Below are 18,492 nucleotides of genomic sequence, written 5' to 3' on the forward strand. Positions count from 1 at the left end.
CCAGACGTGTCCAAAATGAGTCAGTTCCTAGGGCGTCAGGACTGTGTTGAAAGTCTCCGAAGAGATCTGATTGACCTTCAAGGTGCGATTCTGGAAGTCTTCTCCAGAACAGGACCTGTCCGCTTTCCCTCCTGGAAGTTCCCAGACAAGGCTTCTTGTAATCTCGATTTGGGCTCCCTATTAGAGCAGTTACATTATGACTTTGTTGACGGGGACGAAGAGTTCAACCAGCATTCCCACATTGTCTTGCTGGAGTTGGTAATTGACAGGTAATGTATATTATTAGGCCTACAGCCAAACATGATGATGTTAATAATAAATCACATTAGATTAACACGTTACTTTTCTTCCCCCTTTAACAAGACTACTGCTTCTTCTGCAAAGTTTCAATGTTTATGCTGAGCAGCTGACAAGTGGACACAAGATACAACACTCCCAGCAAAAAGGATGTGTTTCAGTTGGTCTTGTGGTCAGACACTATTGGAGTAATCTAGTTCAATTTGGTAAACAAAAGGTAGGCTAAGCCTTCCTTTAGCAGGGCTAAAAAATATATAAACAAACAATATATATATCTTACTTTACATTATCCAATGTAACATTTATTTTCTTTTATCAGGATACCAGCAAAGACATTGAAAAAGTGACAAAAGCAAAGAAACTTGACAGTGAAGAATATACCACAGTGTCCTCTGCCTCATCCCTTATAAGCTCAAGGAGTGACTTTGACAAGCCCCCATCTGCATTGTCTTCAACCAGCTCCTTCACATTTATTCCACAGAGTCTAGTCGATGTTGTATCATCCTCCTGTCCCACCCACAATGTCCCCTGCTGCCTCTCTGTTGTATCCACAGACTCCCATAATGTGAGTTGCCAGACAGTGGAGTCATCTCTTGTTCCCTGTGATGCCTGTGACCAGGTGCAGTCTATCCTAAGACAGACAGGTGATGCTTTGGTAGACCTGTGTCAGAACGAGGGCCTGCCATCCTCTCTGCAGCGCCTCTTAGTGGCCGTAGATGACACTCTGGATCAGGGGCATCTGACGGCGGGCGATATCGCCCAGTGGGCAAAAGAGCAGCATAGGGACATGGGCCGGTTGGGAAAGCATTTTCGGGAGGTGCGGGGGACAGTACAGCCTCTGAGAAACAGACTTGTGGCAGCTGAGAAAGAGCGAGCAGGGCTCACTTCACAGCTGGAGAGAGCACGGTTGGTGGTGAAGCAGGGTACGGCAAAGCACCAAGCCAGCATTCAACAGCTGGAACACACACTGCAGGAAGCACAGACATCCATGAAGGAAACTGAGAGAAGGCTGGATGAGGAGCAACAGCAGCTGAAGAAAGGTAACCTCACATGTAAATGTAATGGGATCTAACATATAATTTGTTTATATAACCTATATTTTGTTTATTTTTGGTCACAGGGATTTTGTCCCTGGAGGACAGCAACTCAAGACTGGCAAAGGAACTATCTTTACAACATGAAACATCACATGTACTTGGTAAGGAGACCATACTTTACCATCATCCCTTTAGAGGACCATTTTAATTCTCACATAATAAAAATAAAATCCTAATCCATTTTAATAAACTATGTGGTGGAACCTTGTACTTTATGGCAGAATGTGAGCGAAATGATCTGCAGAGGAAAGTGAAGACCTTGCAGACAGAGGAAGAGGCCCGTTGTAACCTAGAAGAAAGGTCTTGGCTGCTAGAGGATCAAGTATCTAACATGCAACTCCTGCTTGACAAAGAGACGGCCAAGTACCAGAGTGCTTGTCGTCAACAAGAGGTCAGCATCCAAGGCTTCAAGCCAATAGCTTCAGATTGTTGTGTTCAGTTGAAGGTCCTGACAGTAAGACTCAAGATCACATGCATAGTCATTATCAGACCATATTAGATTCAGATTAGATTAGATTATTAGATTAGATTATTCAAGTTATTGTCATTGAAAAAGTAGTACAATGAAAATAAGTTGTCATCTAACCAGAGTGCAAAGGCGCAGACAGTAACATACATTGCAGTATACAGTGAGCATGTGATTATCTGGAGTAGGGATGTCCGATATTATCGGCCTACCGATATTATCGGCCGATATCGGCATTAAAATGTGATATCGGAAAATATCGGTATTGGTTTTCAATTTTTTTTTTTTTTTTTTTTACATTTTTTTTTTACATTTCTATAACCTTTATTTACCCAGGCAAGCAAGTAAGAACAAATTCTGATTTTATTTATTGTCAAAAGTATGCATAATGTTGTGTTAATTCCACAACAAGAGATGTAATGTTAATTACCTGAAATTATTCCATTTTGGGGGGGGGGGGGAACCCTGCATATATTGGTATCGGTTGATATCGGTTGATATCGGTATCGGAAATTAAGAGTTGGACAATATCGGTATATCGGTATCGGTAAAAAAGCCAATATCGAGCATCCCTAATCTGGAGTAAATGGTAAATGGTGCATTTATATAGCACTTTTATCCAAAGCGCTTCACAATTTGACCTATTCACTCACACATTCACACACTGATGGCAGAGGCAACCATGCAAGGTGCCAACCTGCTCATCGGAAGCAGTTAGGGGTTAAGTGTCTTGCTCAAGGACACTTCGACACGCTGCCCGAGAGGAGCGAGAATCTAACCGAGAATCTCCGGATTACCAGACGACTGCTCTAGCTCAGGAGAGCCAGCCCTAAGCTACAGAGTAAATATTGTATGTTTGTACAATATTGTTATTTACAGTGGTATGGTATGCATACACTATGATAATAAACCAGTCTAATCAGTGGTTTAACTAATATGAGTAGATATGGATATACAGATAAATATGTGTAAAGTGTTTTTTTTATTGATTGATTGAAGTTTATTTCAAATATGCAACATAACAAACAAACATCAATTACATAATATATAGCCTTAATCCGCTCAAATAATAAATGTACTGTATATAAAAAATAACAAAGAACAAACAAAAAAGTCAAACAAAATTTGTCTTTTCATTTACATATTTGAAAAGGAGTGGAAAGAAGCATACACTTAGGGCGCGTTCACACCTACCCTGTTTGGTCCACTTTAAGTGGACCATGGTCCCTTTAGATCGATAGTCCGTTTGGTTTGTACAGGTATGAACGCAAACCGAACTATAATGAGGACCAAACAACCGAACCATGGTCCTCTTGAAAAGTTGGGACTCGGTTCGTTTCAAAGTGGACCATGGTTCGTTTGCTGTTGGTGTGAACGCGATCGAACTTTATATAGTATCTAATCTAGAGCAAATGAGTGACAGGTGCCTAGTGGCGGCGGTCGCGCGACCCAACTTGACAGCGCCAAGTGACAGCTTGCGCGCGACCCAACTCAAATGAATGACAGGCGCGCGGACAGTCTCTCTCTTCCTCTCTCTCTCTCTCTCTCTCTCTCTCTCTCTCTCTCTCTCTCTCTCTCTGCCTCTCTCTCTGCCTCTCTCTCTCTGCCTCTCTCTCTCTCTCTGCGTGCGGACAGTCTCTCTCTCTCTCTCTCTCTCTCTCTCTCTCTCTCTATATATCTCTACTCTCTAGTCTACTTGCACCACACTCGTAATGACAGTATCTCTCTGCTTTATCACAAGAGACGCTGTCGGCAACTGTTTACGTTTGTGAGTGCTAGTCCAATAGATGAACAACTTGGCGACAGCATGTCCTTTGTTTACAAATTAGATCCGCACCAAACAGGGTATTGTGAACGCAGACCAAAATCAAACAATGTATCATTTTCACATTTGGTCCACCAGAAAGTCCGGACTATCCACGGATAGTCCGGACTATTCCCGGACTTTCAGGTGTGAACACACCCTTATTTAATCCCACCCATATTTACTCATCAGAACATACTATATTTGATTGACTAATTCATACATTACTAGACTTATATTGAGTTAGTGTTATTGTACATTGTTATTATACAGTGTTATATGGATATAGGTTGGATATAGAGTGGTATAATGAAAGTAGGTATGAGTACAAAGTAATACAGTTGTAGGCAGTAGATAAGGTCTGGAGTAGATACCAGTCCCATGTATCTCCAGGGCTGGACTGGGACCAAAAATCGGCCCTGGCATTTTTGGCCCAGACCGGCCCACCATAATCGGTCGGACACCACCCACCAGTACACCATCCTTGCGGTTCCCTTAAATATGCGTACCTACTGTACTATTCCCCCAAACCACTACAAAGCTGGGTAGTAAGTGCCATGGACAAGTGTACCAGTGCAAGTGGACCAGTGTACTCACTCACTCTTGGCTGAATCTTGTTTTGGGTGGTGATGTAAAACATCTGCATCATAGCAGGCTCAGGATGGGCAAAGTAGTCTATAGCCTGTTCATCCCTGTCTCTCTCCTCCACAACCTGGCTTGACTAGACATAAGGAGAGAGAGATGATTACAATTAACTGGTACATTCAGGTCTAGAATTGTTGGAATTCCCTGACAAAGATGTGCAAAAAGCTGTACAATTTAAACAATACCATACTGGTAATGAGCAAATAGTTGTTTATTCAATGAATGCATGGAGCTGTTCCATCTTATTTCATTTGATACTAACTACTCAGTTCATACAGATTTCAAGTATTCAAATATCAATGATGAATATTGCATAAGGTTTACACAGTTAATAGATCACCTTCTTGTTTTATATTCATGTTCAGAGAGGAGTAATAGTTAGATCTTTGTATGTGATTTATATGGCAATTAAATCAATGGTGTGCTTGTTTGTTTGGGGAGTTTGACCTACAGTTAATGTGCCTACCATGTGAAGGTGCATGAGCAATGGACAGCACAAAAACAATTTGTGTAGGTGGAGACTAGAGCTACCACAGATAGTAATAAGTTATAAGAGTAAGTAATCCATACCATTATATCCTAATAGTTACCTTATTACCATACTTGGCTGAAAATAAACTTTGCTGCCTGTTGTGAATGTGTTTTTCCCTGTAGGCTAATACATAAATAGGCATACATTTTTGCAGTTGAGCAAAAATTAGCAGTTGAGTAGGCTATATGTGCTGTGTTTTTATGTCTTCCATCGAGGACCACCTTGGAAATAAGTGTTTTAATGAATGCTTTTAGGTGATATCCTCAGGAATACAAATTGGTCAAGATAATTTGTTTTTATGATGTGTTTTTAATTTCCAAATACAAATCTAATAAAAAAAAAAACAGTTTTTGCAGTTGAGCTACAGGTGTTGTATATTATACAGCCTTTTCATGCATCTTTATCAAGGGAACCCTTATCCTAATGATTTTTAAAATAATATTATGATGATACGATATGGACCTAGTAGTTGGGTCATCTGTGGCACTTAGTTTCTCAATGGATTTGTCATCTAGGAGGGTTAATAAACAAATTTAGCCGGGGTGTATTTAAAAAAAGGCGGGGGAAATTTGTGAGACCAAAATCCAAAATGGCTGCCGTGGAAATGAACTTTTTAATGGTTTGACCTACAATGATGCACAATACATGGTACCAGCCCCCTCTCAGTCATGTACCAGCCCCCTCTCAGTCATGTACCAGCCAGCCCCCTCTCAGTCATGTACCAGCCAGCCCCCTCTGTACCAGCCTCCTCTCAGTCATTTACATTTAGTCATTTAGCTGACGCTTTTATCCAAAGCGACTTACAAGTTCTGTACGACAAGTCATCAGGAAGGGTACAACTCTATCAGCTGAGTAACAATGTTCATCAGGCGGTCATGTGGCGTAGCGGAGATTGTGCTCGTCACCAATGCAAGAGGCTGCGGTCTCGACTCCCGGAGAGTCGGCATTGCCTTGGCTCGGGCTGATCGCTATACTAACTCGTTTGGCTGAGTTAGGGGGAGGGGAGCCGTGGGTGGGTCCTGGGCGTTGTGGACAGCGACCCCTACAGTTCGGTCGGGGCGCCTGCTCAGCAAGGGTAGGATCTGGAGAGAGGTAGTGCGACCTTCCACACGTTACACTCTCGCCGGCTGGCTGCACATGCGTCGGAGGAAAGCATGTGACAGTCTCCGGCCTCTCGGACCAACGGTAGGGGAAAGTGCGCAACAACCAGGAAGGGGGTTGGGAATTGGCATAACGACTAACAGTGGGATGGGAGAAAAATCAGAAAAAGAAGGAGGGGGGAAAAGATAATAAAAAAATAAATAACAATGTTCATCAAAGTGTTGCGTGTTACAGTGTAGGTTAGTTTATTAGGACAAGTGCATGACAGTAAGGTTAGTTCGTTTTTTTTTTTTTTTTTTTTTTTTTATTCATTATTTCAGATAATGGTTGAAGAAGTGCGTCTTTAGTCGACGGCGAAAGATTGGACGGGATTCGGCTGGGGTGGGTAGTTCATTCCACCATTGTGGGGCAAGGACTGAGAATAGGCGGCTTCTCTTTGATGACCCTCCCGGAGCTTGGATAGGAGTAGGTCTGAGGCGGCCAGAAGATGCAGAGCGTAGGGGTCTTGAGGGTGTGTAGTTAGAGACCATTGACCGGAGGTAGGTGGGAGCGGTTCCCTTTGCCGCACGGTATGCTAGGTCGAGGGCCTTGAAGCGGATACGTGCAGCAATGGGGAGCCAGTGCAGGTCCCTAAGAAGTGGGGTGACATGGGCCGACTTCGGTAGGTTTGAGATCAGGCGGGCCGCTGCGTTTTGAATGAGTTGAAGAGGCTTGGTGGCGGTGGCCGGGAGGCCAGCGAGCAGTGCGTTGCAGTAGTCGAGGCGGGAGATGACTGTTGATTGGACGAGGAGTTTGGTGGCTTCTTTTGTCAGGAAGGGGCGGATCCTTCTGACGTTGCTCAGGAGGAATCTGCAGGTTCTGGTTGTCGTTGCGATGTGAGCAGAGAAGTTCAACTGGTCGTCGAGGACGACACCAAGGTTCTTGGCGGTCGGGGACGCGGTCACAGCTGCATTCTCGACTGTGATGGAAAGGTCGGTCAGGGGGGAGGATTTGGCCGGCAGGTGGAGCAATTCTGTTTTGCTTAGGTTCAGTTTGAGGTAGTTGGTCATCATCCAGGCGGAGATGTCGGACAGACAGGCCGAGATATGTCATGTATACCAGCCCCCTCTCAGTCCTGTATACCAGCCCCCTCTCAGTCATGTACCAGCCCCCTCTCAGTCCTGTACCATCCCCCTCTCAGTCATGTACCACAGCCCCCTCTCAGTCATGTACCACAGCCCCCTCTCAGTCATGTACCAGCCCCCTCTCAGTCATGTACCACAGCCCCCTCTCAGTCATGTACCACAGCCCCATCTCAGTCATGTACCAGCCCCCTCTCAGTCATGTACCACAGCCCCATCTCAGTCATGTACCAGCCCCCTCTCAGTCATGTACCACAGCCCCCTCTCAGTCATGTACCAGCCCCCTCTCAGTCATGTACCACAGCCCCCTCTCAGTCATGTACCACAGCCCCCTCTCAGTCATGTACCAGCCCCCTCTCAGTCATGTACCACAGCCCCATCTCAGTCATGTACCACAGCCCCCTCTCAGTCATGTACCAGCCCCCTCTGTCATGTAGCACAGCCCCATCTCAGTCATGTACCACAGCCCCTTCTCAGTCATGTACCACAGCCCCATCTCAGTCATGTACCACAGCCCCCCTCTCAGTCATGTACCTGCACGACTGGCGGGGGGTGCTCAGTAAGAGATGTGATTGGGCCAGCCCAGTGTCAGTCAGTACCAATGGGCCGCTGTCCCAGCCTAGTAGTGGGGTAATTATACATTTTTTTTATCAAATCATAACGGCCCAAAGATGCGTCGGTCCACCGGGCAAATGCCCGGTATGCCAGATGGCCAGTCCAGGCCTGTGTATCTCCATGGGAAGAGCATGGCACTAACACTGCCAGTTGCTCACTACATGGCATTATGTTATGTGACCATCATATCCCAAAGAGATCCACAGAAGTTTCGTTACTGTGCTTGTTTTGTGTCCAGTCAATGCAGGCCAAGCAGCAGTCTTTGTTGGAGAGAATGGATGCTCTTGACCAGGAATGTGAAGAATTACAGAATCAGTTGATTGACAGTGAGGAGAGACAGGCAGGCCTACAAGATCAGCTGCAACACACATCAGGAGAGAAGGAACAACTTCTGGCACAGTTCATCCAACAACAGGTGGGCCACTACTGGAATACATCTACATCTAACGGTTTTATTATCTTGTAGTAATAATAATAATAATAATAATCTTCATTTATATAGCACCTTTCATACACGGAGTGCAACTCAAAGTGCTTAACAGAGACACGTCTTCTTTAAACAAGTCAAGAAGAAACAACACAATAAGTCAAGAAAAAACAAGAATACCATAAGGTCCAAAAAATTATAATAAACTCAAAATAAATAAATTAATGCATGCATGCAACACTCCCAGACATACCCTACGCGAAGGTAAGGAAAAACTCACTAAAACCTAACAATAGGGGAAAATGCACCATAGGCAATGTGGAGGAGAGAAACCTTAGAAGGGCCATTCAAGGGGGGATCTCCCTTCTTAGATGTCGGTGATATTAGTGTTGCATGTTGCATTAAAAACAGGCGAACAGTTGGTAAGCATGCACCCATGTGTGTAGTGAAACACAGATGAGTGCATGCGATAGCAACTGAACATTTTGAAAAATTAAATATAGAGCTGATAGTGATAACAACTGAACATTTTATAAGATTAAAGATAGAACTGATAGCGGATCTAGTTGAGGCACAGGGGTGCGTCCTCCCGGGACGTTCTACACTCTGGTCATCACTCCGAGACAGCCGAAGACAGGGAGACAGGGGGCGACGCAGAGAGGGTCGCATCCTCCCGGTCATCACGGGACGTCGAACACTCCGGTCATCACTACGAGACAGCCGGAGACAGGGAGACAGGGGGGCACGCAGAGGGGGTCGCATCCTGGGTGGGTGTCATCACGGGACGTCCAGCACTCCGGTCATCCCTCCGGGACAGCCACTCACAGGGAGACAGGACAGGCGTTAGACTGCTCACGTGATTGTGATGGTGATGGGCGAACATAGCAATAGATACATGTGGTAGGCATATATGAAGTAAGCTGCTGACACTGCTGGCCCGGAGGCGTCTATGCCAAATACAACACAGTTCGGTTTCCGGGTTCCTCTGATTGGCCACTAAGCCCACGTGACCGCGCGCTAGCACGCCCCCCTTATCGCCCGCTGCCGCGCTGTGAAGCGGAAGAGCCAGCGAGGCGACGCGAGGCGGTGGTTTCAGCAGCAGCGGCCGTCTTCTTCCGAGGCGGCTCGTTCTTATTAATCCCTAATGTCATGTATGTTGTGTATGTCATAAATGTCGATATGAATTGAAAATGGGGGACCCTGATGTAAACAAGACAAACGTCTTTCTCTGGTCTGCATCCCCTTAACGATTGTGTGTATTGCGCCGTACTGTATTGTACCCATTCTGCAATCTGTTAAATAAAGTTTTTGTAGTTTGCTTTAAAAATAAGCAGAGATGGAGATTTCCTCAGCATAGGATCAGCTGCATTCCAAAGATTGGACCCTCTATACCTCACTGAGAACTGCCTAAGTGAAGTACCACAATAAGGTATATGCAGGTCCCTGGACTGACGTGTAGCATATGAATGAACATCTGAATTAAAAGAAAAAAAACTATTAAAACCATTTGGTAGATTGTGATCATGAATGCATTTGTACACAAATATACCTATCTGTAAAGAATTAACCACAGACACAGTCAGAATGTTTAGTTTCTTGAAAAGAGGAGCAGATGGTTCAAATCGATCTGAGAGGGTTGCCAGTCTAACAAATCTTTTTTGAAGTAAAATAATTTTTTGAAGATGAGATGAATGAGTGCTAGCCCATATTATGTTACAATAAGATATGTAAGGAAAGATAAGACTATAATACTGGATTAAAAAACAACTTCTATTTATCAATGAACACACCTTCCTAATTATACCTACTGACATTGCTTTTTTACAAACATGATCAATGTGTTTTTTCCAATTGAGTTTATCATCAACTAGGATCCCTAAAAACGTTGTTGAAGTTACTTGTTTGATTTCGGTGTCACTGATTAATAGCTTTGCCTCCTTTTTCAAATAACTTTTACCTTTATTACAAAATACAATAAAATTCGATTTTTCTACATTTAACGATAGCGTATTAGTCTGGAACCAATCTGAGACACAAGATAAACCATAATTTGCTTCCCTAATTAATACTGCAAAATTCTCATGTGACATTATAATGTTGGTGTCATCAGCAAACAAGATCAAGAATACTCTAGGAGATACCCAAGCAAAATCATTTATATAAATCAAAAATAAAAGGGGGCCAAGTATAGAGCCCTGAGGAACCCCACAGACTAGCTTTGCCCTGTCAGAGTCATCACCATTTATGGAAACAAACTGTTCCCTATTATAAAGATAGTCACTGAGCCATTTAATCACGTCGCCAGCCAAACCATACCTCTGAAGCTTTGATATAAGTATTTTATGGTCCACAGTATCAAATGCTTTGGATAGATCAGTCAACCAGGCGGTTTAGATTGCAAATATCCAGAATTATCCTTCAAGTGGTCACTCAAGTGTTTTTCCACCAGGCCTTGTGCTGTGAGCTGCAGGAGGAGAAACAAAGACTCCAGACTCATGTTACTGAGCTGAATAACAGCGTGGACCAGCTGAGGGGAGAGGTGGAGGATTTAGCCCAGAGAGAGAGGCAGTTGGTGGCCTTCCCAGAGCTCAACCCCCCGTCTCTGGCACAACCACAGAGTAAAGAAAATGTTGTACTTTTCCATATCTGACAGTGGATCCTTGTTGGATCCAGTTCTGGTCAATGGCTTCACCTGTATTTATGTACATTGTACATGATAATTAGTGCTGTCAGGCGATTAAAAAAATTAATCTAATTAATTACAGGATTTGTAATTAATTTATCTAATTAATCACATTTTAATCGCATAACCATTTTATGCCTGATATTCTATAATCATATTTCAAATTGCATGTGTCCGGATGGCAGAATTCAGTACTGTTATCTACAAAACCTTCTGTTTAATCATCTTCCATCTATTAATTTGCTTAGGTTTGTCAGGTCTGGTCAATTTGAGCATAGTGTTATTCACAGTCAAAGATAAAAAAAAAATTATTGATATTCTCATTTGGTTCATTACAATTTACTCAAGCCTAGTAACAGACACCATATTTCTGACACTGGGAATACATTCCCTGAGATCCATAGATGTCCCTAGAATCAGATACCAAGAACATGCAAATGGACCATATAAAAAAAAGTCTGTAAATGTGTATTCTACGTTCTTATCGAATGAATGAGATAAAAAAAGTATTATAAAAAAAAATATATATATATATTTCTTTTTTTTTGTAATACATTTTGAGTTCATTTTCATAACGCGATAATGAATATATATATATCTTTTGCTAATTTTTGATAATTTGCTGTGTAATTAATTAATCTAATTAACGCAATAAACTGACAGCCCTAATGATAATACTTTGTTCCACATTGTTTGCAATGTATGTTAGTCTTTGCCAGCTTTGATAAAAATGAGCATCAAGGCATACATACAAACATTTTCTGAACAACTTCTTTTGAACAAAATAATATAATGTCCAACAAGTCTGGAGGGCACAACGTACACTGAGCTGTACTGTACCCATTCTGCAATCTGTTAATTAAAATGTTCAATCAATCAATCAATCAACACTCAGTTCTTTACAAAAACACACTTGGCAGGTCACAGTACTCTTGTTCAGAGTTCATACTTTCTTGCACAATTATTTATAGCATGAAGACAAGAGTTGCCTTGGTTGCTAAGCCAAATGCTGAATAAATAGTGTGCTTTGTATCTTGTACCAGGTACAGGGAATGTGCTTCAAGATATGGAGCAGCAGTTGCAGGCGAACTGCATCCGGATCAGAGTCCTAGAACAAGAGAACTCTACTCTACACGGCACTATAGTGAAACTAAGGGAAGGAACTCAACAGGATGCCACCAAGGTGGATGATAATATAGGCCCCCGTCAACAATAAACTATGAAACTGTGTGGTTTAATTTGTTGTGAACATGTATATGCTCTATCACAATGTGCAGGTTGTGAATAGTCTCAAAACAATATTGACAATTGCTATATTTTTGTCATATTTTTGTACAGGGGACTTCAGCAGAGAAGATGTGGAACCGCGGTTTGCCTGAAACACTAACAGAAGAAAAACACAGTCATATTTCACAAATACAACACAGTCAATTGTGAGTCAATAGACATTCATTCAACAACCGAGTACCTCAGATGAAGAACCATATTTAAGTCTGTTTTACATTTTCAGAGGAACAATGTTTTCTAACTTTATTATCTAAGATGGTAGTTTAGTGTTGTGTTCACTCATAGTTAAAGACAGTCGAGGTTGAGTAGTTACTTGTGATATATCACATTCACACTCCCAAGTCTAGTCTAGTCTAACCAAATTATAAATGATTAATTAATTAATTATTAAATTATAATTAATTATAAGTGATTTAGATTAACTTCACAACTGCAAATAAACGGGCTGTCCACACAATTTTAAAACAGACTTGTATGGTTGTTCAGTGCAAGGGTTCAACTGTATTTATTATCTTTATCCTCCACTCACAACTGTTGCGACGCAACAGTTGTGATTGGAGGATCAAGAGAAGAGGGTGGTGCTTGAGATAGGTCAATTGGTGAATGAAAATGTCTGTCACCATACTTGGGTTTCCTATAAGTATGTGTTTAGATTAGATAGATTAGATATTACTTTATTGTCATTATATTTGCATACAACAAGATTTGGGACTCAAATTTAAGGTGCAGTAGTGGAAGCAAATATAAAATCACACAAGTAATAAAAGAGAAACATAAAATACTATACAATAAAACAATGTTACAATATACAAAATAACAATCACAGTGTCAGACGGTAGTGGGTGGGTATTGCACTGTGGATATTGCACTCGAGGGGTAGGATGTTGCACTGTGGGAGGAGGGGGAAGGGGTGAGTTATTGGTGCATATTAGAGTTCAAGGTGGTGATGGCTCTGGGGAAGAAACTGTTAGTTGTGGTGATGGAATACAATGTATTTTCTCCTAGCTCTTAATCTCCTCTCTCTCCTACCCCAGGCAGAGTGGTAGCGCAGCACAGTTGAAATACAGCACGAGGAGGAAGGGAGCAGATGGAGGAGGAGATGGAGCTTCTGAGTCGTTGGGGCCGTGGGATTGTGTGTCCTCTGCAGCCTCCGCTTCCTCAATGCCACCCTCACTGCTACTGCACCAGCAAACTCTCCACCTCAACCCAGACACCAATTCTGCAAAAACCTACGCCAGAATACGTCAGGCCGCCCATTCCCGCGGGTTGAACCAGAGGAGGAAATAAATTATTTTAAGGCATGGTTGTGTTTGAGTAGAAGGCAGTTTAGGGTTTGGAGAGGTAAACACCTAGCGCCTACTGATGTGTCTTTCAGTTGACATTTCTCTATTAATGGGCCATTTCCTCCAAATCATTCATCCCGAAAACTGAAATAAATGCACATCTTTGTTTGAGTTGTTAACATTCCATTTTATTTGTGTATTTTGAATTCATCAGAGTGAGTGTGTAGTGAGCTCTTTCAATTCCTGGAGAGCATGGGTGGGAGTTGGACTAGTGTTACAGTGTATGAAGACAGTCAAGTACCTTACTTTACTACCACTGCTGTGATGAACTTCATGTGGAAGAGAGAGAGACAGTAACACTTATTTATCATTATTAGAACATGTCATTTAAAGCTGCACCGGGTAGTTTTGAGGAGTAAATACCTCTACAGTAACTAGTTACAAGTGCTTGAATATTGTTTATAATCTCGACACAAATCCCCACAAAAATCACCCTTTGATACAAAGTAAACCAACATTGAGTTACGAGGAGGCTTCTTTGTATAGTAAAGGTGGTGTGAGGGTAGGAGCACCACAGCCAAACAGATAATTTCTAGTTTCAGTGATCCAGTTTTTCTCTTGTATCACTTTATGTATTCAATACTAAAGATATATCATACTTTATTTGGACTTTTCAGAGGTTAGCCCCCCCCCCCCCCCCCCCCCCAAAAAAAACGACACCTAATATTACTACATATTATGATCATGGAAACATGATATCCACATCAAACATGATTTAAATAGGAATCCTTCGTGGAAGGTGCGGCACACTGCTCTGTGTGAGTGGGTGGTTTCTATAACCTTGAATGTCACATAGACAATGCCACGAAGGCAGATGTCTCCAATGTGTCTCAGAGTACTCTGACGAGGGAGGGCAGTTCCCATGGCAACATAGGTGATTAGAGCATGAGCAGATCATGCTGCATTGATTCTATGCCAACCATCCTTTGTGCTAGTCCCACCAGATATAGAAATCTGTCCAATAACTCCTTGACCACACACACCGAGATTAAGACCACACATAGTTAAATAACTTACTGGTGAATTATGTTTGTTATTCTCCATTTTTGGAATTCACTTAGGCCTACACCAAACATTAAGAATAGGCCCTTTTCACAGCACAGGTGTAACCCTAGATTTAGAATAATGAATAAATATTTCATTAATCTGCATCTATGGTTACACCTGTGTTTACCCATGCATGACAAGTCAAAATATCTGCTGTGAAAAGGGCCTTTGGTCTTCAATGGTAATTTGAGATAGCACGAGCATAGCATGAGACTGGCGTGTAATCTGAACCTATTATGGAGCATGGGGCTTACCTTGTATAATACTTATTAATACTATTATAATACACCATTAGGCAGTTTTGAAACAGAGGAAACATGCAGGGGAGATCCAAAAGTGGACAAGTGGAATCCCCCATGTCAATATAAATATGTGTCAATTTAAGATGGGGGGGGGGGGGGTTCCCTGACCGGTAGATACCTGCCCCCCCGCGTGGGAGACCCGGGCAATAATCCCACCAAAAAGTCTGGTCAGATCAAGAATAGGTCCCACTGGAAGAGGTCAAAGGGGGCTGGCTGTAGCAGATTAGGCCTGTCTGAAGCCTAAGCCTAATATCCCCCTTGGCCAGGGGATTCCCCTTAAAATTAAATTAAATTAAAAGATTGTATTATACATGATATCTCAATACAGATACTCAAACACAGCGCACACAAATGTGACAAACATTCTCCCACTACCCCATCCCCAACCTTATAGTGGCAGGCCGTATTCACACACCGGCCATTTTGCTCTGGGTGGGAATAGGGTGGAAAGGAATCCCAACCTGAGCATGACATAAGAGCATAATGGCTACCGTGTGAATATGGTCAATGACATGTTCTATTCCTGTTTACATGACACAATAATTACTCTATGATTCTGTTCTGACCATAGATATAGAATAATATTCTATTTCTATGGTTCTGATATCAATTTGACTGATACAATGTATATATGTACGGTATGTATGTATGTATATATTCTCTCCCCACCATATGTACTGTATATTTCTCTCCCACCCACCCCTCCTAATGTACAGTCTCCTCACCACCGTATGTATATATTCTCTCCCCACCGTATGTATATTTCTCTCCCACCCACCCACCCCCTCCTAATGTACAGTCCCCTCCCCATCATATGTACTCTGTCAGGATCTATGGGTAACAGTACTGTATATTTGCATATCGTATGTCACAAATGTAACAGTACTAAATACCTGTATGTCATGTATGTCCCTATGCCATAAATGTCATGTATGTTGTGTATGTCATAAATGTCACTATGAATTGAAAATGGGGGACCCTGATGTAAACAAGACAAAAGTCTTTCTCTGGTCTGCGTCCCCTTAACAATTGTGTGTATTGAGCCGTACTGTATTGTACCCATTCTGCAATCTGTTAAATAAAGTTTTCATTCATTCACAATCACTAGTAATAAGTTCCGTAGGTCTCATTTCTGTGAATTAACTTGAGATATTACTAGCATGATGTGTAAACATCAACATACAGTTCCTTTGCTCCATTACTAAATAAATAAATACACAACGTATCATATTACCGTATATAGGGAATGACGATTGAAAACCGTGGGTTTTGGGTTGGTCCTTTAACTGAATTAACTATAGCTGTGTCATCAAGCATGTGATTGAGTCCCGAGCTTCTCACTGAGTACTATAAATGTCAGTAGATGCTAGAGTATGACTTGTATTGCAATATGAGGGGATAATATATAATAGATGTACTCACTGACTTGTAAAACACTGCAGTTGTATGTTGTGTTTGTATGTGCTCTGGTGACCTTAGCGAATGGAGGCAAGTCATATTGTTTAGGGGTGTTCCTATATGTATTCTGTAAATTATGCATTATTGGGGCGCCCCAGTGGCGAACCACATAGCGCACTCAGCCGCGACACGGGCGACCCGGGTTCGATTCCCGAACCCGTCGTTATTTCCCGAATGTCTTCCCCCCACTCTGTCTCCCATTCCTCCTCTGTCTCTCCCTACTGGACTGCCCAGTAGAAATAAAGCGATAAAACGCCAAAAAATAAATCTTTAAAAAAAAAAATATTATTCATTATTCAGTTTGAAATGTAATTCTATCAAATAAATTGTTTCATTCAACTGTTTCATATACTGCATCAGTAAAAGTTAAATATTTCAAATAAGAAAATGACATCATTTCTGTAATATTTTAAATAATCTCTACAACTCAGGTGTGCTGGTAAGAACAAGTGCTAGTAGTCTGTACTGGTAAGAACATGTGACCTGGGTGAGCAAGGGTGATTGAGTCTAGGCTGTGAGTAGAAGCACTCTTAGCAGGAAATCATCTATAGATGATAGTCCTTCTGTGATGGATCACGGTTTATGTGGGTTTTATTTTAGTTTATTCTAGTGTGCTTTGGATGTATTTAGGGTTTTCTCTGGTGAGCTGTCAATCACCAGACACCAGTTAATTGCCATGCGGCATGGCAGGTGTGTGATTTGATTTCAACTGCTAGGCAGTGGTGGTTACTTTAGATTTTTTCCACAGTTATTTTATACTGGTGTTTTGTGTTTCCTACAGCTTTTATTTTAATTTATTTTATTCTTGTGTTTTCCCCCACCCTCTCTCATCGCTCAGCGATTCCAGTGGTTATCCAGTGGGGTAACTTTAAGATTCCCCTTTTTGTGTGTGTCTGCGTGTGTCCTACACCACCCCCAATCCTGACACCTTTTTTGTGACGAGGTCTGTGTGCTCACCCAATAATCTATTCTAGATTTGTTTATGATTAATTTCTTTATGGACCTACAAGTAAGATGATTAAGTTCTCATGAGGGCTGCTTCAAAACATTTATTATCAGTAAATAACAGTGTTTTTATTTATTTATTTGTTTACGTTATACAACAGAAAGACTTGAGATTTTAATGTGCAAGATCAGAGTACAATACTATTCAGAAGTAAGAAAAGAAAACCAGAACATACTGTACAGTACACACATACGTAAGTGAGCTCACTGGCACACAGAGGACAGACTGCAATTCAGAGAGGTGAGTTCAGCTAAAAGCTTCAGTGTCCACACCTGTCACTCGCCCCAACATCAAAAACATAATGAGACACAAAATTACAGAACTGATACAGTAAAGTTTCCAAACAGTGTGCAAAGTTGTACAAAAATCTATTGAATCACTCTTTTTTGTAATTACACCCCAGCACCACCTACATTCTTCGCCAAAGTTTGTATCTATTGTGTATAATACAGTCTGTCGTGATATGATTTTCTATCAAATACTGACATAAACACATGGAAATCTGTGCTAATCAGAAAAATTTGCAAATAAAAACCTTAAGAGATTTCACACAAGCTTTGGGAATCATTCTGCATTGATTAAAACATCTTTTAAGGCCATTGGTTTCTTATGTATCGCACACTTACACACACATACATGATGGTAACAAATGACTACAGAATGAATAAATAAATCTTTCAAATATAATATAAGAGTATTAGAATCTGTCTATTTTGAAGTAAAACACAAAGATGAATCACAAAGAGTTGTTGGTAATGTTGGTAACAGCAGGCAATGAGCAACCAATGCTCACAATTTGTACTTAAGTTTACCCCTTTATGCTGGGAGAGTGTTATCGCTATGATGACAGTGAAAGTAATCCAGCGACCTCATACACACACATGTCTATTAATCTAGGTCAAAGTGTGGAGCAGCCGCGTGGTCTGCCGCAAATCTGTTGGATTATAAAGGCCTCAAAGATGAGGCACCACACCATGGCAAGCTAAACAACCCATCCCTGTCCGTCAATATTCAACCCTGTTCAGAGATCTATGAAAATAGGCTTGTGCTTGCCATGTCAGACTAATGTAAATATCTCTCAGGCTATCTGAGAAAACCAGAGACATCACAACAAAACAGTAGCTCAATAATCCATGTGCTTTTATATCTAATCTCACGCCAACAGGGGAGACAGGGAAAGGGGCTGTCATCTTTAGAAGTGTGTGGGGAAACCCTGCAGAAGGGCAAGATCAGTGACACAGAGAGAGAGATAGAGAGAGAG

General features: G+C 41.8%; 1 protein-coding gene across 1 annotated transcript; it reads left to right on the top strand.

Moving 5' to 3' along the window:
* Positions 1–15: 15 nt before the first annotated feature.
* Positions 16–13,362, top strand: ccdc157 (coiled-coil domain containing 157; the record flags this gene model as incomplete). Its single annotated transcript, XM_084307723.1, has 10 exons — positions 16–269; positions 364–514; positions 779–1,337; positions 1,418–1,495; positions 1,616–1,785; positions 7,917–8,093; positions 10,555–10,723; positions 11,832–11,971; positions 12,127–12,221; positions 13,110–13,362. The coding sequence occupies 10 exons, from the start codon at positions 16–18 to the stop codon at positions 13,360–13,362; spliced, it is 2,046 nt and encodes a 681-aa protein (XP_084163849.1).
* Positions 13,363–18,492: the final 5,130 nt, after the last annotated feature.

Source organism: Notolepis coatsorum (genome assembly GCF_963971535.1).
Source record: "Notolepis coatsorum genome assembly, chromosome: 1".
Lineage (NCBI taxonomy): Eukaryota > Metazoa > Chordata > Actinopteri > Aulopiformes > Paralepididae > Notolepis > Notolepis coatsorum.